Raw genomic sequence first — 25,071 nt, 5'->3', positions numbered from 1 at the left:
GAAGATTTTGCAAACAACCCTGAAGTTTCATACATCTAAGAAATCTCTATCCAAATAAATGAGGTGAAAGATTACTTAAGAAATCAAGCAAAACCAACGATTTGTTACATTTAAAGAAAAGGGTTCCTTTTTTGTTTAGTATATAATTAATGCAACAAATAAATATGACCTATCAGTCGCTCTGAAGCACAGTTTAAAAACTTTAAGGGCAGCCTGGGTGGCTCAGCAGTTGAGCATCTGCCTTCGGCCCAGGTTGTGACCCTGGGATCCCGGGATCAAGTCCCACATCGGGCTCCCTGCATGGAGCCTGCTTCTCTCTGCCTGTGTCTCTCTCTGCCTCTCTGTGTCTCTCATGAATAAATAAAATATTAAAAAGAAAAAAGAAAAAAAAATATACTAAGTTTTGGCAAAGATGTTGAGCAACCTCAATTTTTATTCACTGATGAAGACTAGGTTAATAAAACCCTGCAAGAACTTATGCTAATGCTAAACATATAGGGATACCTTGTTGGCTCAGTTGGTTAAGTGTCTGCCTTTGATTCAGGTCATGACACAGGGTCCTGAGATGGAACACCCCCAGTCAGAATCCCTGCTCAGTGTGGAGTCTACTTCTCTCTCTGCCTCTGTCCCCAAACCCGCCTCACTCATGCTTGCGTGCACTCTCTCCCTTTCTCTCTCAAATAAAGAAAATCTTGGGATCCCTGGGTGGCACAGCAGTTTGGCGCCTGCCTTTGGTCCAGGACGCGATCCTGAAGACCCAGGATCGAATCCCACGTCGGGCTCCCGGTGCATGGAGCCCGCTTCTCCCTCTGCCTGTGTCTCTGCCTCTCTCTCTGTGTGACTATCATAAATAAATAAAAATTTATAAATAAAAAAAATTTAAAAAAAAGAAAATCTTTTTTAAAAAGAAAACATATGTATATCATATGATTAAACAATTCCATTTCCAGTATATGCTCCAAAGAAATGCACTCATATGTACACCAAAACCAGAATATTCCTGCTATTTAAAATGGTCAATGCAGTAATTATAATGGAAACTATCCAAATGCCTATTAACATTAAAATGACTAAAATGTGGTAATCTGAAAAGTGGAATATTGCAAAGCAATGAGAATAAAACAATCTACAACATTATGCAGCAACATAGATGACTCTCACAAACAAATGTAAAGCTAAAAATGGTAGAGAGGAATACATACTCTGTTATTCCTTTTACATTAAAGCAGGCAAAAAAAAAAGCAGGCAAAATATCTGTACTGTTAGAAGATAATGATCATCTTGTTAGGGAGGAAGGAAAACTGAAAGAAGTCTTTAGAGGGGCTCCTGGTATGCAGATATATTTTTTGTAATATTAATGCCGGTAATATGATTATGTTCCATTTATGAATATTCATCTAGCTGTTCTGTATGTATATATATATCACATTTCAATTTAGTAAGTCACACAATAATAAAGAGAAAATGAGAGAATGATTAGAGAAATGGTAAAGAAAAAAGTGTTAAATTTGGTGGCACTACGCAAGAGAGACTAAAAAGAGAAAAATAATAGATAACTTAGGAATAATTGATAGGAATCTGAACAAGAGTGATTATAAAAATAAGAATACAAATCTCAAATACTGCAGAAGAACCAGTAAGACATGGCAGAGTAGAACAAAAGAGAAAAACAAAATTTTTAGTCTCAAAATAAACTATAATAATAGTCTGATATAACTAAATAATGGAGCTGGATAAAAGTTCTAAAAATGGAAAGAAAAAAAAGTTCTAAAAGTGGAGCCCTTTGAAAGTTAGCACTATAAGATGATTAGAATCACAAGGAAAAATGCACTAAAAATTATGGTATAAAGAATTAAAAAGCAGAATAATTTTTTAAAATACTCACCGTGAAGGCTGAAAAGATAATGTTCTAAGGAGCAAAGGATAAGGATAGCATTATCTAAAGAGAAATGAAAAGATTTTGCTCACTAAATACTGTCAGAATACCGATAACAAGACATAAACAGGCTGATCAATCTGTTAAGTGGATCACACACATGATGTTTAAGAGAGCAAGTACAGTAATGTGACCAGGAAAGGTAGACTGCAAGGGATATTGAGAAAGAAATAAGTGAGGAACTCCAGGCAACAGGTGGAGATTACTCAATCAACAACACTGGCCACAAATAAAAGGGAGGGGAGGGTAAATTATAATGGAAAAAGACAACTAAGAAAAAACTTTGTCATGTCTTTAAGAAAAAAAGAAATGGTAGGAAGTAGGAGAAACTAAAGATCCTGGAAAGAGAATAATGTAAAAGCATCATCCCTCAATAAGACACTCTAATTTCCAAAAGGTAAAATACTCTCCCCTAAAATTACACTGAAATATATTATAGCCTTACACAGAAACATATCAAATGACAAGTTAAAGATACTGCTAATTATTCAAGGTAATAAAAAAAAAATCAAATGAATGTTCATAAATGGTATTTCTAACATTCCAGAAGTTTCATTTCACTGACGCCATTCAGGTTTTCGTTAAATTACACAAATTCAAGTATTTATTAACTATGTGTGGAATTACCATTCTAGGATTGAAGTATCAGTAGCAAGTAAAACAAGATCCTTACTCCAATAAACCTTAGAAGCTAGTGGGAAAATCAGAGTACAAACTAGCCAAATGAGAGGATAGTTGATGAATGTTATAAAAACCCTAAAAGACCAAAACAGAGACATTCACTAAAAATAAAATGATGGATTTAAAGAAAGGGGGGGGGGGGGCATGAGACTAGACCTGAATGATGAGAGGTTACCAACAGTATAAATGCAAAAACACTTAAGGCATTAAAAGCTAAGGGAATATGAAAAGAAAATGGGTGAACTGAGGTGGCTGATATATAACACACTCAGAAAGTATAGTACAAGATTAAGTCCAAAGAGATAAGGCAAGGAGACTTTTAAGTATAATAGTAAGCCACTGAAGGGTTTTTTTTTTTTTAAGAAGTAATTCAGGATGGTATTTTTTTTTTATTTTTATTTATTTATGATAGTCACACACAGAGAGAGAGAGACAGAAACACAGGCAGATGGAGAAGCAGGCTCCCACCGGGAGCCCGACATGGGATTCGATCCCGGGTCTCCGGGATCGCGCCCTGGGCCAAAGGCAAGCACTAAACCGCTGCGCCACCCAGGGATCCCACACTGAAGGGTTTTAAAAGGAGAAGGACATAATCTAATTCACACTTTTCAAAGAACATTCAGTCTGCTCAGTATAGATTGTAGGAAGAAAAAAGAGAAACAACCAGGAAACCAGTTAGATGGTATGCAGTGAGGATGGTGTTATGGACTACCATGTTAGCAAAAGAGAATACAGACGTCAGTATGCTCATATACTATGGGTGGAGATGTAAGTGGTTTTAAACTTCTGCAATCTAATTTGGTAATCAAATTTTAAAACCTGTATACCCTTTGATCCAGGCAGTACCATTCCTATGAATTGATCCTTGTATTTGGGAAAGTGTCCAAGAATATGTGCATGAGAAATTTTACTGCTCTATTATTTGTTATGGCTGAACAACTGAAATAATCTCAAAGTCCATCAAGAGGCCTGATTAAATTCATTTTATGGGTACCAATGTGGCCCTTTGAAAACACCTAACATAGGCATTTTGAGATTAAGATTCTATACCACAGAACACTCTTGCAAAACCATTTTCATATATGTCTAATTTTGATACTTGTGACTTAATCTTTTCTTTCCTATTAAGTCGGAGTGGTTCTTCTCTATAATAACATCATTCTCACTTGCATTCTGGTGTGCCTTCTTGGGAAAAAAATATATGTGCCAGTGATTCCAGGTACACTCATGTCAGTGTACAATTAACCAAACATAAAAATAACTAAGAACTATGCCACCCATGGAAAAGTTGAAGAATCTGAGTGTTTAGGTTGGAATTATGAAGATAATATCATTCAGGCAGGAATTATTCTGGTTGGGGCCTAGAAAAGTATCTGAAAACTGAAGATGGTCAGTGCATTTAGTTAATGCCTAAATAAAGAAGAGAACTCTTGAACAGATGTACATAATTTTTTGTCCAAATGTTTAAAGGACACTCATGTAAAAGGGATATGGACTGACTCTGCCCTCTAAAATTACAAAAAAAAAAAAAAAAAAAGTGGGGGCAAACTTACAAAAGAGGGAGCACAAAGATTTAAAGATACAAATGTCAACTTGCCCAAAATAAGGAGTCATCCAATAATGAAATTAGCTGCCTCAAAAATTTGTGAAACCAAAACAGATAAAAACAAAAAAGACTATGTAGACAAAGATGTGGAAGTAACAGGAACTGTACCTGTACATTGTTGATATAAGTATAAATTGGTACAATCATTTTGAAAAACATGGCACCATCTACTAAAGTACAGCAATTCTATGCCCCAGCAATTCTTCTAGATGTGTAACAAAGACATCAGTGTACATGTCCACCTAGTCATTTTCAAGAATATCCATAGTAGCTTTATTACTAAGAGTTAAAAATAGACACAATCTAAAGGTCCATCAACAGAATGATACTGGATTTGTGGAGGGAGGCAAAAATAATATAGATTTCCTTTAAAAAAAAAAGACTATTTATTTATTCATGAGAGACACAGAGAGAGAGAGAGAGAGAGAGAGAGGCAGAGACACAAAGCAGAGGGAGAAGCAGGCTCCAAGCAAGGGAGCCTGACGTGGGACTCAATCCCGGGTCTCCAGGACTCAATCCCGGGTCTCCAGGATCACGCCCTGGGCTGAAGGTGGCGCTAAACCACTGAGCCACCCTGGCTGCCCAATATAGAGATTTCCATTTTAAATGACTATAATAGCTAATACCAAAGAAAATATCTTAAGATGAATAAAATTAGCTGGAGTTGGCAATTACAATGCACACTGTAGATAAATTGCAGGAGCCAGGTTGATCTAAAGGTGTGAAGCTAAGAACTTGAATCTAAGTTAAACATATACTAGTTATTATTAACTTCCAAAATAGTATTACATAGAAACAGAAGACAAAATCAAGGATAAGATCCTAAAAACAGAATACCTGGAATTTCCAATATTTAATAAATGGCTGAATATATTAAGAGGAACCAATGAAGATGGTTGGGGGAAAAAGGAAATATCAGAAGTTAGGAGAATCAGGTGAATGGTATAAAGAATCAGGCGAATGGTATCGAGTTTAAACTAGTAGGAAACGGTCAAAAAATAGCATATGTAACAAAACCTGGATAATGGTCAGTAAATTCTCTAATAAACCCAATGGGGGATGGAGGGCACCTGGGTTGCTCAGTGAATTAGGCATCTGCCTTCAGCTCAGGTTGTGATCCCAGGGTCCTGGGATCAAGCCCCAAGTCAGGCTCCCTACTCAGTGGGGAGTCTGCTTCTCCCTCTGTCCCGTGTCCCCTGCTCATGCTCTCTCAAATAAATAAAATATTAAAAAAAAAAAAGAACTCACTGAAGATACTAAGTGAAACAAAACAATGACAGAGAGTAATCATATTTCAGTGGATTCAGCAGAAGAGAGACAAGGAATAAAAATACGTATGTATAATTTTTTTTAATTTTTTTAAGGTTTAAGGTTTTTTTTTTTTTTTTAAGATTTTACTTATTTATTCATGAGAGAGGCAGAGACATAGTCAGAGGGAGAAGCAGCAGCTCCCTGTGGGGAGCCCAATGCAGGACTGATCCGGGACTCCGGGATCATGACCTGAGCCAAAGGCAGATGCTCAACCACTGAGCCACCCAGGCATCGCTAAAAAAAAACTTTAAAATCAACAAATTGAACACTGGCAAACTTTTCTTCAAAGAGGCAGACAGTAAATATTTAAGCCTTTGCAGGCCTCATAGAGTCCCTCCTTACATACTGTCATGTTCATACAACACAGGCAATAGGCCAGATTTAGCCAACACCTGCTTAAAAATAATCTGAGCTCCCAAAACAAGTAGTTGGAGATAAAATTTGCATATAGCTAAATATTTTCACAACTGAAAATAATGCTGTATCTTGGAGCATGCGCTTCAAGTTTTTTTTTTTCTTTCAGTGAGGATTTATGTATTTGTAAATCTGAACCATTTTCTTGATCCATTAAGTTCAAAAGCTCAACCATGTAACACCCAAAAACTGCTGTCTATACACCTGACCCTTTCAGCTAACAAACCCCTCCTCACCCTGGCTTCCAAGATAATTTTAAAAATAACTTATCTGGGGTGCCTGGGTGGCTCAGTCAAAGCATCAGACAACACACTCTTGATTTCAGCTCAGGTTATGATCCCAGGCTCTTGGATTGAGCCCCAAGTCAGGGGCCAACCCCCACCCCCCCATCAGCAGGGAGTCAGCTTGAGGATTCTTTCCCTCTTCCTCTGCCCCTCTCCCACACACTCCAGCTCCCAAGTGCACAGGACTTCTCTCCCTGTCTAAAATAAATAAGTAAATCTTTTCAAAAAATAAACATAATAAAAATAAATTATCCATTATCTAAAGATAGATTAAACCTCTTTTGGATAATAAGCTTAAAAGTACTGGTAGTGAACTGTTCAAATTTTTAATCGTGCTGGGTAATTAAGATGGTTAGAACTGATTGGAAAATCAGATAGTGAATAGATGGCATTCACTAGCTGCAACTATAAAAATACACCAGTTAATAAGCAAAAACTTTACAGTATTCAGAACTTTCCCTCTTGATGAAAAAAAACAAAAAACAAATTGCTTGAGTAGCACTCACTCCAAAACAACCCTTAGAAAAAGCAAAGCACTAATTTATCCATAAACAAGTCGAGGGGAACTCATGTGCGAGGGGAACTCATGTGCATGGGGATTCCAAACTCAAAGAATAGTAACTGTTAATGGGATACAAATAAAACGAGAAAGAAAAGGACAAACACTAGGCTGGGTTTTATTTCTGCCGTACTTGTGTTCTAACATTCCAAATAAGGCAAGTTTCTGATTTCTAGTTCCACACGTAAGAAGCTTGGAAGTTGCCACTATGTCCTATACAAATAAAATGCTAAACAGACTGAAAAATCAACTCTTCTTGGATCTGTAAAAGAGGTGAAGACACCGTGCAAACTACTGAGAGAGACCAGTCAATCAATAAAGGGGGTCATGGCTTTAGAGGAGCAGAGGCTAACAAGTAAAAACCACCTAAGGAACCATTGCCAGGGTGGAAAAACCTGAATTATAACTGACAGATTGCTAGAGGCTCAACGTGATTAAGTCTGAAAGTTAAAAACTCCAGTTGAACCCAATCACTGAAGTGCTCCCTACACTTTTGAGTTTTACTCACCAGGAGTTAGACCAAGTTATCACAGTAGATACTTCTCATGAAAAAAAAAAAAAAAAAAAAAAAAAACACACGTTGCAGGGCAGGGGGAAGCACTCTTCCTAACAAGAGGCCTGACCTCTAGAAAAAGTATTTAAGCAAAGCCTAACCTGCTAGAGTTTTACCAGAGCCTAACTGATCTGAGCAAAGAGAAATACCCAAAAGCTGCTACTTTAAAAGATCAATAAAATCAATAAGCCTCTAGTGGCAGCTGGCTGGCTCAGTAGGTAGAGCATGTGACTCCTGATCGCAGAGTTGTGGGTTCAAGTCCCAAACTGGGTGGAAAGATTACTTAAAAATATCATCTTAGGGATCCCTGGGTGGCGCAGCGGTTTGGCGCCTGCCTTTGGCCCAGGGCACGATCCTGGAGACCCGGGATCGAATCCCACGTCGGGCTCCCGGTGCATGGGGCCTGCTTCTCCCTCTGCCTGTGTCTCTGCCTCTCTCTCTCTCTCTCTCTGTGTGACTATCATTAAAAAAAAAATTAATTAATTAAAAATAAGTTTAAAAAAATATATCATCTTAAAAAAAAATCAATAAGCCTCTAGCCAAGCTTAAAAAAAAAAAAAAAAAGAGGGCACAAATTAATCAGAACTATATAGAGGTGCTAGGTGGCTCATTCCGTCAAGTGTCCAACTCTTGGTTTTGGCTCAGATCACGATCTCAAGGTCCTGAGATGGAGCCCCACATGGGGCTTGTGATCAGTGCAGTCTGCTTATCCCACTCCATCTCCCTCTGCTAGTGCACATGTGCATGCACACACATTCTCTCAAATAAAGAAAATCTTAAAAAAAAAAAAAAAGCCTGTAATCAGAACAGAACTACATCTACTAAAGAAATTCAATCAATAACTAGTAACCTTCCAAATTAGAAAGCACCAGGCCCAGACAGGTTCACCGGTCAATTTTCCCAAACATTCAAGCAAGCAATTATATCAATTCACTACAATCTCTCTCAGAAAATATAAGAGAATAACTTCCTAACTCATTCTATAAAGCCTGCATTAACCTAATACCAAAACCAAAGATGTAAGAAAATGACAAGACCATCATCTCATCTCTCATGAACAAAGATGCAAAAATCTAAAACACAATAGCAAATTGAATCCAACAACGTATAAAAAGAATTAAGAAAAAAATAATTTAAAAAAAAGAAAAAATAATAAATAAATAAAAGAATTAAGACACCTTTAGCAAATGGGATTTATCCCACGTATCCAAGGCTGCTTCAACATTTGAAAATCGATTAATGTAATCCATCATATCAACAAACTTAAGAGGGGGGGAAAAAATCAAAAGACCATATCAATAAGATTGAGAAAAAGTATCTGACAAAATCCACCACCTACTTGCAATAAAAACTCAGTAAACTGGGGCAACCTGGGTGGCTCAGAGGTTGAGTGTCTGCTTTGGCTCGGGATGTGATCCCGGGATTGAGTCCCGCATCTGCTTCTCCCTCTGCCTGGGTTTCTGCCTGTTCTCTCATGAATAAATAAAATCTTTTTTAAAAGTTTAAAAACTCAGTAATCTAAGAATAGAAAGGAATTTCCTCAACTTGATTGAGAATATCTACAAAACACTTAAAGCTAACATCATACTTAATGGTGAGAAAATACCAACTTTCCCAAGAAGATCAGGAACAAGGTTCCTCTCATACTCCCATTCAATATCATACCAGAAATCCTAGTTAATACAGCAGAACAAGAGAAGGAAATAAAGGGCATACAGATTGGTTGGGGGCAAAGAAATAAAACTGGTTTTGTTCACAAAGAACACGATCATCTAGGGAGAAAATCCAAAAGGTTGACAAAAAACTTCTGGAACTAGTAAGCTATTTAAGCAAGGTTACAGAAAACAAGCTTAATATACAAAAGTCAATCCCTTATATATACCATCAATGAACACATGGATTTGAAGTTAAAAAGAATGTGAAATTAAAAACACAATACTATGTACCTTATCACAAAAAAAATGAAATGCCTAAGTATAAATCTAACAAAATATGTACAAGATTGAGGCACCTGGCTGACTTAGTAGAGCATGGAGACTCTTGATCTCAGGGCCATGCATTCAAGCCCCGCACTGGGCCCAGAGCTCACCAAATTTAAAAATAAATAAAAAATAAAAACAGCCACAAAAAGAAAGAAATTAAAGAGCTAAACAGATAAAGATGATGTGGTGTGGGTGTGTATACACATATACACACGATGGAGTATTAGCCATAAAAAGAATGGTATCTTGCCACTTACAATGACGTGGATGAAACTAGAGTGTATTAACCTAAGTGGAATAAGCCAGTCAGTGACAAATACCACAGGATTTTACTTATACGTGGAATTTAAGTAACAAAACTGATTAACACAGGGGAAGGAAAAATAAGATAAAAACAAAGAGGGAGGCAAACCATAAGAGACTCTAAACTATAGAAAACAAATAGTTGCTGGACAAGAGGTGGGTGGAGGGATGGGGCAATTGGGTGACAGGATTAAGGAAGTAATGAGTGTAATTACAGTGGATGTAATGAGCATTGGGTTTTATATGCAACTGATGAACCACTAAATTCTACCCGAAAAATAATACACTATAGGTTAACTAACTTGAATTTGAATTAAATAAATAAATAAATAAATAAATAAATAAATAAATAAATAAATAAATAAATAAATAGCTAAATATGGCAGCCCAGGTGACTCAGCAATTTAGCACTGCCTTAGGCCCAAGGCGAGATCCTGGAGAACCCGGGATCAAGTCCCATGTTGGGCTCCCTGCACGGAGCCTGCTTCTCCCTCTTCCTCTGCCTCTGTCTCTGCCTCTGTCTCTGCCTCTCTCTCTCTCTCTCATGAATAAATAAATTTTTTTAAAAAGCTAAATAAATGGAAAGAGATCCCATTTTCATAACAAACACACTAAATATAGTCAAGCCATCAGTTCTTCCCAACTTGATCTATAGTTCGATACAACCACAATCAAACTCCCAGCAAGTTATTTGTGGATACTGACAAACTTATTCTATGGTCATATGAAGAAGGAAAAGACCCAGAATAGCCAACACCCAACACAATGTTGAAGAAGTACAAAATTGGAGGGCTGACACGTCTCAACTTCAAGCTAACTATAACACAGTAAAGTTTGTGGTATTGGTGAAAGAACAAATAGGTCAATGGAACAGACTAGAGAGGCCAGCAATAGCCCCCCCATAAATATGGTCACCTGATCTTTGATAAATGAGCAAAAGACAATACAATAGAGCAAAGATCATCTTTCTCAACAAATGATACTGCAATGGCAAGACATCTTGCAAAAAACTCCATCTAGACACACACCTTCTACCCTTTACAAAAACTAAACGAATCAAAATGGATCATAAACTGAAATGTAAAACACTAAACTAAGACACTAAACTAAGACTCCTTAAAAGAGATCAGAGGAGGAAGCCTAGACACAACCTTGGGTATGGTAATGACTTTTTAAATACAACACCAAAAAAATAAATAAATAAATAAATAAATAAATAAGTAAATAAATAAATAAATAAATAAATAAATAAATAAATAAATAAATACAACACCAAAGGCAAGATCCATGAAACAAATAATAGGCTGAACTTCATAAAAATAAACTGCTCTGTGAAAGACACTATCAAAAGAATGAGAAGAGAAGCCACAGACTGGGAGAAAATATTTGCAAAAGTCACATCTGATAGAGGGCTGCTCTTCCAAAATATATCAAAAGAAAAAAAAAAGGAAAAAAAGCTTTAAACACACAGAAAAAAAATCTAATTCAAAAATGGACCACAGGGATGTCTGAGTGACTCAGTCAGTTAAGTAGCTAACTCTAGATTTTGACTCAGGTCATGATCTTAGGGTGGTGAGATTAAGTCCCATATTAGGCTTCAGGCTCAGTGCTCAGAGCAGAACCTAGTTGAGATTCTCTCTCCTCCCTCTGTCCCTCTTCCAATCATGTGCTTTCTTTAAATAAATCTTTTGGGGAAAAACAAAAACACCACAGACCATAACAGATACCTCATCAAAGAAAATATACAGATGGCAAATAAATGTATGAAAAAGATGCTCCTGGGACGTCTGCATGGCTCAGCAATTAAGTGCCTGCCTTCGGCCCAGGGTGTGATCCTGGAGTCCCAGGATGGACTCCCACATCAGGGTCCCTGCATGGAGCCTGCTTGCTTCTCTACCTGTGTCTCTCATGAATAAATAAAAATCTAAAAAAGATAAAATAAAATAAAAAAGATGCTCCACGCTGCCTATCACCAGGGAATTACAAATTAAGATAATGAGATACTACTACACCCTTATTAGAATTGCCAAAATCCAGAAAACTGACAACACCAAGTGCTGACAAGGAAGTAGAGCAACTGGAATTCTCATTCACTGCGGCTTCAAATGCAAAATAGCACAGCCATTTTAAAAGACAGCTTGAGGGCAGCCCCGGTGGCGCAGCGGTTTAGCGCAGCCCTGGGCAGCCAGCAGCCCAGGGCGTGATCCTGGAAACCCAGATCGAGTCCCAGAGTCCCCCGTCAGGCTCTCTGTATGGTGCCTGCTTCTCCCTCTGCCTGTGTCTCTGCCTCTCTCTCTATGAATAAATAAAAATAAAATATTTTTTTAAAAAAAGGAAATGAGAAAATCAAGGAAACATTATTTAAATAAAAAATAAATAAAAGACAGCTTGAAAAATATGTAAATAAATAAATAAAAGACAGCTTGAGAATTATTTTACCAATCTAAGCCTACTCCTACCATATGATCTAACAATCAAGCTCCTTGGTTATCTACTCAAATGACAGGAAAACTTGAACATCAATGTTTATGGTAGCTTTATTCATAACTGCCAAAACTTGGAAGCAACTAAGATGTCCTTTAGTAGGTGAATGGATAAACTGATAGATAGAATGGAGTATTATTTAGCACTAAAAAGAAATGTGCCACCAAGCCATGAAAAAGACATGAAGGAAATTTGAATACTTATTTACTAAGTAAAAGAAGTCTATGCAAAAAGTTAATGTACAGTAAGATTCCAACTATATGACATTCTGGACAAGGCAAAGCTATAGAGACTATAAAAAGATCAGAAGTTGCCAGAGGTTGAGGAGGAAAGGGAAGAATTAACAGGTAGAGCAGAGGATTTTTAGGCAATGAAAATACTACTGTGATACTATAACAGTGCACACAGATATCTTTACATATCTTTCCAAACTAAAAATGAACCCTAATGTGATCTATGGACTTTAGATGATTATGATTTATCAATGTACCTTTATAAACTGTAACAAATATATTACTTTTAATGAGGAGTGTTAATAATGGAAGGAAATGAGAAAATCAAGGAAACATTATTGATTATGCAATGCATGTGTGGCAGTAGCGGGTATGTGGGAAACTTCTACACCTTCCTCTCAAATTTTGCTGTGAAGTTAAAACTGTTCTAAAAAAATTAAGTCTCTAATTAAAAAATAGTAATAAAGGGCAGCCCGGGTGGCTCAGTGGTTTAGCGCCACCTTCTGCCCAGGGCATGATCCTGGAGGCCTAGGATCGAGTCTCACGTCGGGCTCCCTGCACAGTGCCTGTTTCTCGGCCTCTTTGTGTCTCTCATGAATAAATAAATAAAAATCTTTATTAAAAAAAATAGTAATAACTCAAGTTCAAACAAAAAAAAGACAACAGCATATTATGCTATTTTAACATGTAAGAACTTTAGCTTATTTTTTAGTCAACTTGTGGATATTAGCTGCCATAGGGTAGTAAATTCTTAAAGTTTACTTTGAATCCCTTCTGCGCCTCATTGGGTAAGTTGTGTTTCAGTTATGATTTGGGAAGTCTTTTCTTTTCCCTTCCCCAATTAATCAAAGGTTCTATGTATATTGCCAAGTAATAGTCATGCATGATCAACACAATCATAAACCTATAAATTCTAAAACTCTAAATCTAAATGAGCAAATGGTCTTAATTCTGAAAAACCATCTAAGTTGCCTAGAATTCTAAATCCTAAACCCAAAGGACATTCATTACAAAAAAATGAAGCGTCACTTCACAAAATGTGAAAGCACTTACGGTATATCTGATAGTAGCTTACATTTATCAATTTCTCAAGTCAGTAGTCAACAAAACCAATACATTAAATCCATAATCTTCCTTTTATCTCTAAGAACAGAAAGCCTATTACCTACCTTTCAGAAACTTCTTGTTTCAATTGAGGAACTTCACCAAGAGCTGAATCGATATCCATGAAACCAAGAAAGTCCCGTTTCATACTAAGAGAAGGCTTCTCCAAACACTTGCCTGATGTTTCATGACCCCTCAATAAAGGATCTGAATCAGTTAGCTGTATCTCTGACCCCTCACCTTCTGTAAGACGGACCCGCTGACCAGGAGAACTAGGAACACTATTCCCTTCCTGGTCAGAGCTGTTCTTTTGCTTTCCATCTCTCTGGGGCTTACTATTCAGCCCATCATCTCGGAAGCCTTTAGCAAATGGATTGTAATCTATTTTCAGCTGGGTAATCTGAATGTTCTGGTAAGCTGTTACTGCAAAGAATTCAGTCTGTGGAAAAGTAAAAGTGTGGACACCAGGGCCATTTAATTGTATCACTTCAGTAGCCTTTTCTGCAGGCACTAAATGAAGCCTTGGCAAGTACCGATGCATAGAGTGCAGGATGATATGCCCTTCTTGGTCCAGTGTATTATTGGTAAGTTTGAGTTTATAGAAAGATACTGGTTGATGCATCCAATAATGACCCGTGGAAGGAGATTCTGGATGAATAAAAACCCTCCCCAAAACATGGGGCTCAGCCTTCCCACTTGGTTCCCACCAGCGACCATTCCACTTATAACGATGGTTATCCACAGGAGATATATCCATGACAAGGATATACTTCATATTTGAATCTAAACCTGTTATCCAGTAACGACAGTATGGAAACATGCGTCTTCCCTGCTTGGTCAGAATCATCTCTGTGCTTCTATGATAGAATTCATTCCACATACTATTGTTATCCAGGGTGACAGTGATTCCTCCCACAGTACAATCAGCTGGAAGACAAATCTTCCCTCTAGATTTTCCTGGTGATGACACACTGCTAGCTAAAGCGCAGGCATCCCGATTAGTAACCAAAATTCCTTGATCAGTTTTGCCATTTCCTGGCTGTTTCAGGATGACAAAGAAGGTAGGTGCTGTTCCTGCCACTGTTGCACCATCTTGATTACCCAATATAATCTGCTGTTTCTCCTCCATGATTCCGGTAGGAAACTCAGTTGTAAGATAATTGTAGTCACCACATAGTCACAGTGGCCTTTCCAGCCTGAAAGAAAAAGAACAAACCCCCTTTAATCAAGTGAATGGGGCAGCCCCTGGTGGCTCAGCGGTCTAGTGCCACCTTTAGCCCAGGGCCTGATCCTGGAGACCCGGGATCGAGTCCGGCGTTGGGCTACCTGCATGCTACCTGCATGGAGCCTGCTTCTCCCTCTGTGTCTCTGCCTCTGTCTCTCTCTGTGCCTCTCATGAATAAATAAATAAAATCTTTAAAAAAAAAAAAATCAAGTGAATGTTTGTTCTGTTAAAAATACAAGGATGATTATGTTATTTCCAAACTATATCCCTCAACTCTTTGAAGACTTTGCTTCTACCGTTCTCTCGATCTCTGTAAGGATATTCACTCCAGAATATTTAATTACCTTTTTAAAACTCATTTTAGGAGAACCTGGGTAGTTCAGTTGGCTAAGCAGCCAACTCCTTATTTTGGTTCAGGTCATGATTTCATGGTCAGGAGATACAGCCCTATGGCTGTATGCTGGATGTGGAGCCTGCTTGGGATTCTCTCCTTCTGCCCCTCCACCTGCATTCTCCTAAATCAATTTCATTTCCTTGAACAACTCAGGGGTTAGGACCTCTAACTCCCTTCGCTGCACACAAGTGAAAATCATGTGTAACTTCTGACTCCTCAAAAACTTAATTACTAATAGTCTACTGTTGATGGAAGGCTTACCATAATAAAAAACGTTGATTAATATATTTTGTATGCTGTAGGTTTTATATACTGTACTCTAAACAGTAGAGAAAAACTAAGTCACAAAAAAGAGAAATTTATAGTATTGTACTGTACATAAAAATGGATAAAGATAGGAAAAGCAAACACCTATGAAAGTGTATATAATGTCAGAATAAGAGAAATGCAGATTAAAACCATTACAACACACAGTTTTTTCCCCTATCACACCAGGAAAATCAAAACTGGTAGAAGTGTTGGAAAGGTTGTAAATCAACCAGCATTCTCATCTAACAAGATGCTGAGACTGTAAGATGAAAGAATCTCTATTACAGAGGGCACCATGAAAGTATCAAAATTACAAATGCCTTATCTCCTACAAAACACCAGTTCTTCTAAGACCTTATCTTAAACATGCATGCACATGCACACACAGAGATACACCCATGATAAATGACACATACAAGATTCTTCCCTGTTATTTCCATGTAGAGCCGCAAAAGACTTTGGGGATGTGGAATAATCCATCAAGAGAGGCTGCTTAAATAAATGGTGCTACATCCATAGAATGGAATACTCTGCAGCTAAGACAGAATGTACAAATTTTATGGACTCATTACTCTACAAGATATATTAAAGGGAAAATGTTCCAGAGAGTTGTAGATTATGCTACACTTCTTGATAAAGTTAAAAATCTAAAACCAGAAAAAGAAAATACGTATTTGCCTGACATATATAGACTATTTATAGATAGGAAAGGAACTAGTAGTGTTGCTGTATCAAGGGAAAACTGGGAGGATGGGAAAATACTTTCAAGTTTTTTACCTTGTGAAAATACAACCTATTCAAAAAGGATTAAAACCAGTTAATTTTTAAGAGTTACAATGAAAACTCCCACATATACTGTATGATTTCATGTACATGAATGTCCAAAATAAGTAAATCTATGGAGACAGTAAGTAAATTAGTAGTTGCCAGGAGGAGAGAAGGATAACCTGGACAATTGCTAATGGGTATGGGATTTCTTTTGGGGGATGACAAAATATTCAGGAACTAAAAACCAGTGAAATGTACCCTTTAAAATAGCAAATTTTGGGGTGCACAGGTGGCTCAGTTGGTTGAATGTCTGTCTGCCTTTGGCTCAGGTCGTGATCTCAGAGTCCTGGGATAGAGTCCCACATCAGGTTCCTTGCCAAGTGGGGAGCCTGCTTCTCCCTCTCCCTCTCCACTCTGCTTGTGCATGCTCTCATGCATGTTCTCTCTCTTCAATGGCAAATTTTGGGACGCCTGGGTGGCTCAGTGGTTGAGCGTCTGCCTTCAGCTTGGGGCATGATTCCAAAGTCCTGGGATGGAGTCCTGCATCAGGCTTCCAGAGGGAGCCAAGCTTCTCCCTCTGCCTGTGTCTCTGCCTCTCTCTCTCTCACTCATGAATAAATAAAATATTTTTAATAGCAAATTTTATGTTATGTGATTTATATCTCAATTAAATTATAAAGAAATCTCAGGTTATTAAATTCAATTGATGTGCTCAATTACCTAAATATTCTACAAGATATAGTTATCATCCCCAATTAGCTTTTACACAAAAAAGAGACGCTACATCACTACTCCTGGGTAAGTGGGTCACTAATTTTGATTAATCAAATCAGTCTTTTATTGGTACTTCTCATTTTAATTAAAAAGTCTAATTTTATCTTTCATCAGAACCATTGGCAAGCAGTAAAATCATTTGATCTGAACTTTACCTCTTTTTAGAAAACTGACCACATGACCAAAAAAGCTCCAAAACTTAAAATATTCACAATTAGCCTGAGGATAATAGATATTTTAAAAGTCAAGACTTCAAAAAGGTTGGCTACTGTTTCCTATTATGACTAGACATAAAAATAGAAACCCACTTCCTTACACCAAAGCATTAATACCCAGGAAAGATGAAAAAAAAAAATCTCTTCTCTGATTTGGGATTTATTTCTAAGAAATAAACTTTAGGGTGATTCTTTTCTAAAGAATTGCCTCAGGCTTACAGCAATTAGGCATATTGGTTTCCTAAAACAAACAAGTTTAGGCAACACCTATCAAAGATTGATAAAGCAAAATTTAAGCAGACTTAGAAATCAAAATTAAGGTAATTGTAAAAATAGTAAAGCTTAGTTCACATAAACTATGTCTACAATGGCATATAACTTAAAATGCAAAATCCTGTACTTAGTTCATAAAGTTCAAAGTTTTCTCACAAACCACCATTTTGTAATTCTGTAAAAATACTCGTTTTAAGGAACACCTGAGTGGCTCAGTGATTGAGCATCTGCCTTTGGCTCAGGTTGTGATCCCGGGGTCCTGGGATCCAGTCCTGCATGGGGCTCCCCGCAGGGAGCTGCCTGCTCCCTCTGCCTGTGTCTCTACCTCTCTCTTTCATTAACAAATTAATAAAATCTTTAAAATATATATATTATTTTAAGTACATTTAAATGTAACTAAAGTGGCAAATAACTACCTGAAAAAAATTTTATCTATTCCAATCCTATGAATATATCAAAGGATTCAAAACTTCTTAAACAGGGGATCCCTGGGTGGCTCAGTGGTTTAGTGCCTGCCTTCGGCCCAGGGAGTGATCCTAAAGACCCGGGATCGAATCCCACATCAGGTTCCCTGCATGGAACCTGCTTCTCCCTCTGCCTGTGTCTCTGCCTTTCTCTCTGTATCTCTCATGAATACATAAATGAAATCTTTAAAAAAAAAAAAAAAAACTTCTTAAACGTTATCTTCTATAATATTAAAATCTTGGTTTTCAGATCATTACAGTAAACCTAAGGCAAAAATGTTTTAACTGATGCTTTAAAGAGCACTCTTACGGGAACCTGGGTGGCTCAATCAGATAAGCGTCCAACTCTTGATTTCAGCTCAGATCATGATCTCAAGGTTGTGAGATGGAGCCCAACAGGCTCTGCACTGCCCATGAATCCTAAGATTTTCTCTACCTCTCCTTCAAAAAAATGGGGGGGGGGGGCATCCCAGGTGGCTCAGCGGTTTAGCACCGCCTTCAGCCCAGGGCGTGATCCTGGAGACCCAGGATCCAGTCCCACGTCAGGCTCCCGGCTTGGAGCCTGCTTCTCCCTCTGCCTCTCTCTCTCTCTCTCTCTCTCTCTCTGGGTCTCTCAGGAAAAAATAAAATCTTAAAAAAAAAAAAAAAAAAAACGAAAACCTTAAACACTAAAGATTCAACTGACAGAAATCCCATTTAGTTTCATAAAACACATATAAATTTTATGCTAACTTCATATGTACATATTTCAATATTTTTTTGCCTATACAAAAAAATTAAATGTAGAAAAGTCAGCCTGCTCTATTTGAACACTGTGCACAGATAACTAATATAAGAAAGACAATGTAAAAATGTGTAGGAAGACAGGAAAAAGAACTTTCAGACTTATGATTTGTGTAAGATCTTTTTTTAAAAAATCCTCCAAGCCATCCCGTGAGTTGATGAAAATGCATAAAACCAAAAACATAATTTATGACCAAAACAATCTATTTCTTTAGCCACATACTACTATTACTTTAGGAACAAGAAATTAAGTTCTTCTTCTCTACCAATCTTTAAACACAGACTCTACTATAAGCATGCCTGCACTTCTGGAATCTGTATAGGATCTTACTTACAGTAAGAAGATAGTCAATTCAGCATATACAGATACTTTAGACAAACAAATAACACTCTAAAGTCTAAGGCTTTAACCAAATGCAAAAATTAAATGTACTTTAGGAAGGGTTAGGTTACTCATAAAGAAATAAATCTATTCCCAGCAAGATTCTAAAAATACCTTGTATTTTGGCTCTCTAAAAGCTTTAAGGAAGACCACAGTTTTGGTACATTTACAGCTAATATTTTAAAATCTCAGTTCAGCTTTTCAATATCAAGCATTTACCTACACAATATAACTGTAATAATAAGCCAAGGAAGTTCAGTTCACTTGTGGATAGGAAATAACTTAATATCGTGAAAAAGTCCCATCAGCAAGGCAGTGGACACAGAGAGGCTTTCAGAAAGAAAGCTGTTTCCAGATAAGTAATGTGGCAAGTGTCAAATTGTTACAATTTCAGAGTCCCTATTCTAAATGTCTTTTCACCAATGACCTCTCTGGGAAATGTTTAACTACTAAAGCCATGACCCTCATACAACTTACAAAATACACCAGTTAATCTACTAGGTAGTTACCTAATTCAATGATTCATGTACTGCTCCCTGCCCCCTCTTTCACCTCTCCAAAAAAACACCCAATCAAAATTACACTACTTTAAAAACACACAATATTCAAATGCTGGTCAACCTATTCTGAATGTTTCCGAAGTTGCTAAAAATAAGCATAACCTTTCACACAACAAATGCATTACTGTGTGGCAGGCACCAAAATGTTTGTTCCTTAATATAATCACTCACTACAAAAAGAATAAAATAAACACTCACTACAAAAATATAATTTAAGTTAAACTAAATTTCTGAAACAAACTGTAAGAGAATGGGTTCATCTAAATGTCGGTATTTACCAATATACAATGGACCCAGAAATTCGAAAAATCCTAAGAAAAACAGAATTTGTGGGCAGCCCTGGTGGCTCAGCGGTTTAGCGCCGCCTTCAGCCCAGGGTGTGATCCTGGGGACCCAGGATCGAGTCCCACGTAGGGCTCCCGGCATGGAGCTTGTTTCTCCGCCTCTCTCTCTCTGATGAATAAATAAAATCAGAAAGAAAAGAAAAAAGAAGAAAAGAGAATTTGGATATAATCAGAAAACAGGACAGCGAATGATGACAAAGAGTAAAACAGCCAACTACCAATTCTTAATCACTAAGTTGATTTTAATAGTAAGTGAAACTTGCCATCTATTAGTAAGCACTTACTTCAGACCAGACAACATCGCCACAACCCTGAAATAAATCGCAAAGTACTACCTGAAATACATTAGGTTTTAAGGCACAGAACTGCATTTGCCTAGGACAGTATGCCCCCACCCTTCTCTTCCCAGATACCACTAATCAATGCTAACTCCAGGAGCATTTTCTATTCCTAGGAATGGTCCCTTAACTACAATTTGGGGTAAGCAAGCTCCCAGGTCGCCGCAATTGCATAAACAGAATTTGAAGAACTATTAGGGCAAAAGCGGACAGTAATTAAACAGCCACTCTACCCTAGAATAAGTATGACAAAGTACCCAGGGCACTGAATTTCCTCAAGTCCTAAGCTTGTGTTTTTTGTTTGGTGAACTCAACCCACTCTACCCACACAACTGCTGAAAACCTAACCATTAGGAAGCAAGAAGCACTAGCCTTGATCCGATACTCTTATAAACGAAAAAGCCTCCTGCTAGTCCCAGGGAAGAGCAATCGCCGTCGACTATCAAGGGCCCAAAAATCATCGCTTTTTAACTGTAGAGGCCAGCTGGCCGACAACCACGTGAAAAAACGCCGCAAGGAAAGCTCTTCCGGAGAAGAGTCCCGACAGATCACGTGCGCCGCCGGAACCTGCCGAACACTCTGCGGGATCCAGTCGCCTTCTGTTACCGTGGAGACTACAGAACCAGCTACCCTGCCCTCTGGGGCCAGCCCCCTTCCCAGCAGCCGTCACGCCGCCTCCAGGCACTTTCCCTGCAGCCTAGCCGCGGCGTCGTGCCCAAAAAGAGGGAGAGCAAGCAGTATTTGCCAGGGATTATGCCGCAGAAACCCGAAAAACTTCACAACACCCACTAGCGGTGCGCGGGTGGGCTCGAGAGTTCTCTTGATCCACGTGTCTGTTCTGGCGACGCGAACCCTGAGAGTGGTCTTCTCAGAGAAAGCTGCACTTTTTTCACTCACGTTGTTCCGCCATCAGTCACCCCTCCTTTAAGACCTCCTTCACCCCTCCCTGTTTGCATCCGCCCCAGGAGGCATCCCCAGGGTTCCCAAAGCAAAGCAAAAATCTCCACAGCAAGACATTACCACTTTCCACTCTCAACCGGGTTTGAAATCATCTAACTTCCCCATATTCTTCGCACAGAGATCCTTCAACTTTGGTTACTGAAGCTCGAATAGATTTAGCTAGATCCCAGACCCACCTAACACTAAGGGCAGAGACCTACCTGACAATTTTACCGACGCGGGAAACCTCATAAACAGAACTAGCCAAAGGCTGCCCACAAAGAAAAAGAAAATAACACCTGCTCTTCCCACCTGTTTTCCCCGCCCTCGTTTCTGCACTTACTGGCCACCGGTCCTTTGTTTACCAAGTTCCCACTCCTGTACGGCTCACTTCCTCGCCCTCCTCCTTTATTAAATTCGCGCGCGGTCCTGCCTCAACAACTCGCCCGGAAATTACATGCTAAAACAGAGGTTTACACAGGTGTCAAAACGCTACACACAAGATCCTTAAAAAGCGACGTCAGCACCGTTTCCCTCAGAGTTTTGGAGCCCCGAAGACCTGAGCTCTAAAATGCAAAGCGCACAAGCAAAGCTCTCGACCTAAAGCCCCGCGCCGCGCCGAAAATCATCACGAGGATCGTACCATGCGGAGCGGCACCCCACGCACGCGAGGGCAGGGCCGCGCCAAGGGCGCTTCTCACCCCGCCCGCCTCGTGGTTTCTCTCTCGGGCGTCGATGTTCCCAGTTAGTTCGCTGCGCGACGCGGAAGTGAGGCCGGGGACGCGCGCGAGGTGACATGCGCAGCCTCCCTCAGGGGACCACAGGCGTGCGCCAAAGGCAGCCCCGCGCAAGGCCCGGCCTGGCCGGGGCGTGCGAAGATCACACAGCGGAACGCTTCTCACGCTGTTCAAATCTACAAGCGCTTCAAACTCACAAAAAACTCCAATAGGGCCAGTCCTAAAGCGACGCCATCCACCCAGGCCCGAGAGTTACCGTGCGGGGCGTGGCCGGCTTCACCCGGAGTCCTTCACATCCCGCTGGGGGCGGGTTATTCTGTTCGGTTCGCACACCGTGTGTCCGCTCCAGCTGAAGAGCCTGCGCGCGCACCGGACGTCCACGTCACCGCGCACGCGCTCCTACCCGCTCAGAGCCCGCTGCGCAAGCGCAAAAGGAGGCGCGAGCAGCACCTCCCTCGCCCCTCCCCCAACACCAGGAGGCCAAACGGCCCGGGAGCAGCGACAAGACCCTTGGGACCCGCCCCTGGAGCTGAAGCCGCTGCTTTTCCGGGTCCCAGAAACCGACAAAAGCCTAATGAAGCTTCCGGAATCGAAAAAGGCTAAGGAAGAAGAAGGCACCCGAATTCCCTCAGCCTCGCACACGAAGGCTTCGTGAAAACTGTGAAACCTTTGCCCGCGGGCTTTCTCGACTGTGCCCTCCACCCTTTCCCTCGGGCTTCTCGGCGGCCCCGCCCCTGCCGCACCCAGCCCCACCCACATCTAGCTCCACAGCCCCCAGGGCTTCACAAGCTCGTCAAATGAAGCCGCGGTAACGCCAGACCCTCGGGAAACCTTGAAGAAAAGACTTGGGAGAGATGGGTGGTCGAGTCTCCAATATCCATGATCGAAGAACACTAGGAAAGTAGGAAGGAGACCGAAACTCCACTAAGTATGAAGGGAAGAAGAGTCGCCACTAACTTGCCTGATATAACGATGAAAGATGTCCTAATAAAACAGTAAACTATGGAAACGAGTTTTTTGCACGACAGAGTACTATCCTAAGTTCTAATGCCTTGATCTTGTGTTTTCAATTTTTGTTCAAGATATGTTTAACCTGTGAAGTGCAAAGAAAAAAATTACTGAATATTATGTTTAACCTGTGAAATGCAAAGAAAAAAAATACTGAATATTATGTCAGGCAGTCGCTGAACTAATAAGTTAACCAACAGTATTCCTCCCAAACATCAAAAATTATTCCTTCTTCCCTACCCCTTATCACCTGCTCCTTCTTCTGAGCTGCTAACACTCAAAAGAGGGAGAGTTGTTTAAAGTTGAGAAAGAAAAAATAAAGTTGAGAAAGAACAGAGACAAAATAGAAGTCGGTAGATAGAGCAGAAATTGTGGTTCATGTTTCCAAACGATTCTTCCACTCTTAAAAGAATTAGAAAGTACTGAGAACATATTGCTAGGTGATCTAATACAAAACACTATGAAAAAGGAGAATGAGGGGGGTTGGTTGAAAGAAAGGAGCAAAGAGAAAGAAGCTTATCTAACATGATTGATCAGAGCTGGGCCGGAAGCATATTAGGAAGAAAAGTATTCTTTCTCTTCGTTCTGCTGTTCCTCTGTCACACCATTGGAAGAAACTGCTGGAATTAGTATGGACTGGAAAATGTGTAGGCTAAAGATTACAAACTTCTGAAGTTACTCTGAAACCCCCATGCAGCCATTGTCAACAAGAGCATCACAAGTGCAACTAATGAATAATGCCCAAGATTCTAGGCAAAACTGAAAAATACCAGTTTCTTTAACACCTTCCTCCTCTTCCCTGACCCCAAAAACCTCTTTTCCTTACTTGTCGAAATCTTCCACCTCTTCCAAGAATGCTTTCCTCTCGAGGGTCTAACGTTTCCTCATACAAAATTAAAGGCAGAAATGTGTTGACTTAGAATTAAACCATCTGACTCTAAGATGTAAATGACTAATGACTGGTTAACAACCTGTATCTAGTGGTAGCTGCATCCCAAAAGAGACAAGTTAACATACCTCTCATTGGAGAATCTCAGAGGACAGCTTGGGGGGTCTTGGGGAAGTAGAGATTTTCTTTGCTACTTTTCCGCTAAGCCAAGCAAACATGAAATGCCAGATCCTTTAAAACTACCATCAGGGGCGCCTGTACAGTGCAGTTGGTTAAGTGTGGGATTCTTGGTTTCCACTCAGGTCATGAACTCAGGGTTATGAAGCCCCGCATCTGGACCTACACTCAGCACAGAGTCTGCTTGAGATACTTACTCTGCCTCTATCCCTCCCCCCACTCACATATGCTCTTTCTCTTAAAAAAAAAAAAAAAATCTTTTAAAAATAAAAGGCATCCTTATATAACCCAAGTTTTAAAAATGCCCAGCTAACTGCTAAATCTGACACTCCTGTGTTTCACCTTGCTATTAGAATTCTCTCATTTCAAAGGGGCACTGGGTGGCTCTGTCAGGCATCGGACTCCTGGCATGAGCTCAGGTAGTGAGCGATCTTACGGTCCGTCGTGGGATCAAGCCAAATAGGGCTCTGCACTCAGCATGGAGCCTCCTAGAGATTAACACCTTCTCCCTCTTCTCCTCCTGCTCATGCACACTCTCTAATAAAATCTTTTTTAAAATTTTCATTTCAGTTATAACTAACCCCTGTTCATCAGCCTAACACAAAATTATTTCCCTTGGTTTCCCTTGGTTGAGCTTTCAAAGATATTTTAATAAATATAGGGAGGTGGGAATAGAGAATGCATGGAAAACAAACGCAGTCTTGATCTAAGATTGCTCCATAAACACATAGGCCCTATTCCACTTAATGCACATTTTCCCTTTTCAAATATTTGAATGCCTTGTATGTGCTGAGGATAAGGGAAAGACTGGCACTTCTTGCACTGTTCAGATGTCTACACTAGAACTCTGAAAAGTTGGCACAACGTAACAGAATCCACCAACAAAACCTACTATATTCCTTATCCAATCTACTCAGATGCCATCTACTCAATTCCAGTATCTACTAGTGACCTACTTCTCTCAAATGGCTAAAATCTTTGGTCTTCATCATCTCAACTCTTTAGACAAAAACTCACCAAACACACCCCAAAACCCCTGGAT

General features: G+C 39.4%; 1 protein-coding gene across 18 annotated transcripts in view; it reads right to left on the bottom strand.

Moving 5' to 3' along the window:
• MGA (MAX dimerization protein MGA) overlaps positions 1-25,071 on the bottom strand; it is a 177,884-nt gene that overhangs the window by 81,277 nt on the left and 71,536 nt on the right. For 16 of the 18 annotated variants that reach the window (XM_055316678.1, XM_055316686.1, XM_055316687.1 and 13 more), the window contains one exon: positions 13,516-14,646. In XM_055316678.1, coding sequence (XP_055172653.1) covers positions 13,516-14,579 — 1,064 coding nt within the window. In that variant the 5' untranslated portion in view covers positions 14,580-14,646. Of the gene's footprint in view, positions 1-13,515; positions 14,647-21,561; positions 21,579-22,211; positions 22,287-25,071 lie in introns of those variants that run through there. The other 2 variants (XM_055316679.1, XM_055316682.1) reach the window with 2 other exon arrangements.

This window comes from Nyctereutes procyonoides, unplaced genomic scaffold (assembly GCF_905146905.1).
Source record: "Nyctereutes procyonoides isolate TBG_1078 unplaced genomic scaffold, NYPRO_anot_genome, whole genome shotgun sequence".
In the NCBI taxonomy this organism is placed as follows: domain Eukaryota; kingdom Metazoa; phylum Chordata; class Mammalia; order Carnivora; family Canidae; genus Nyctereutes; species Nyctereutes procyonoides.
This window is presented reverse-complemented; position numbering and strand designations above follow the sequence as displayed.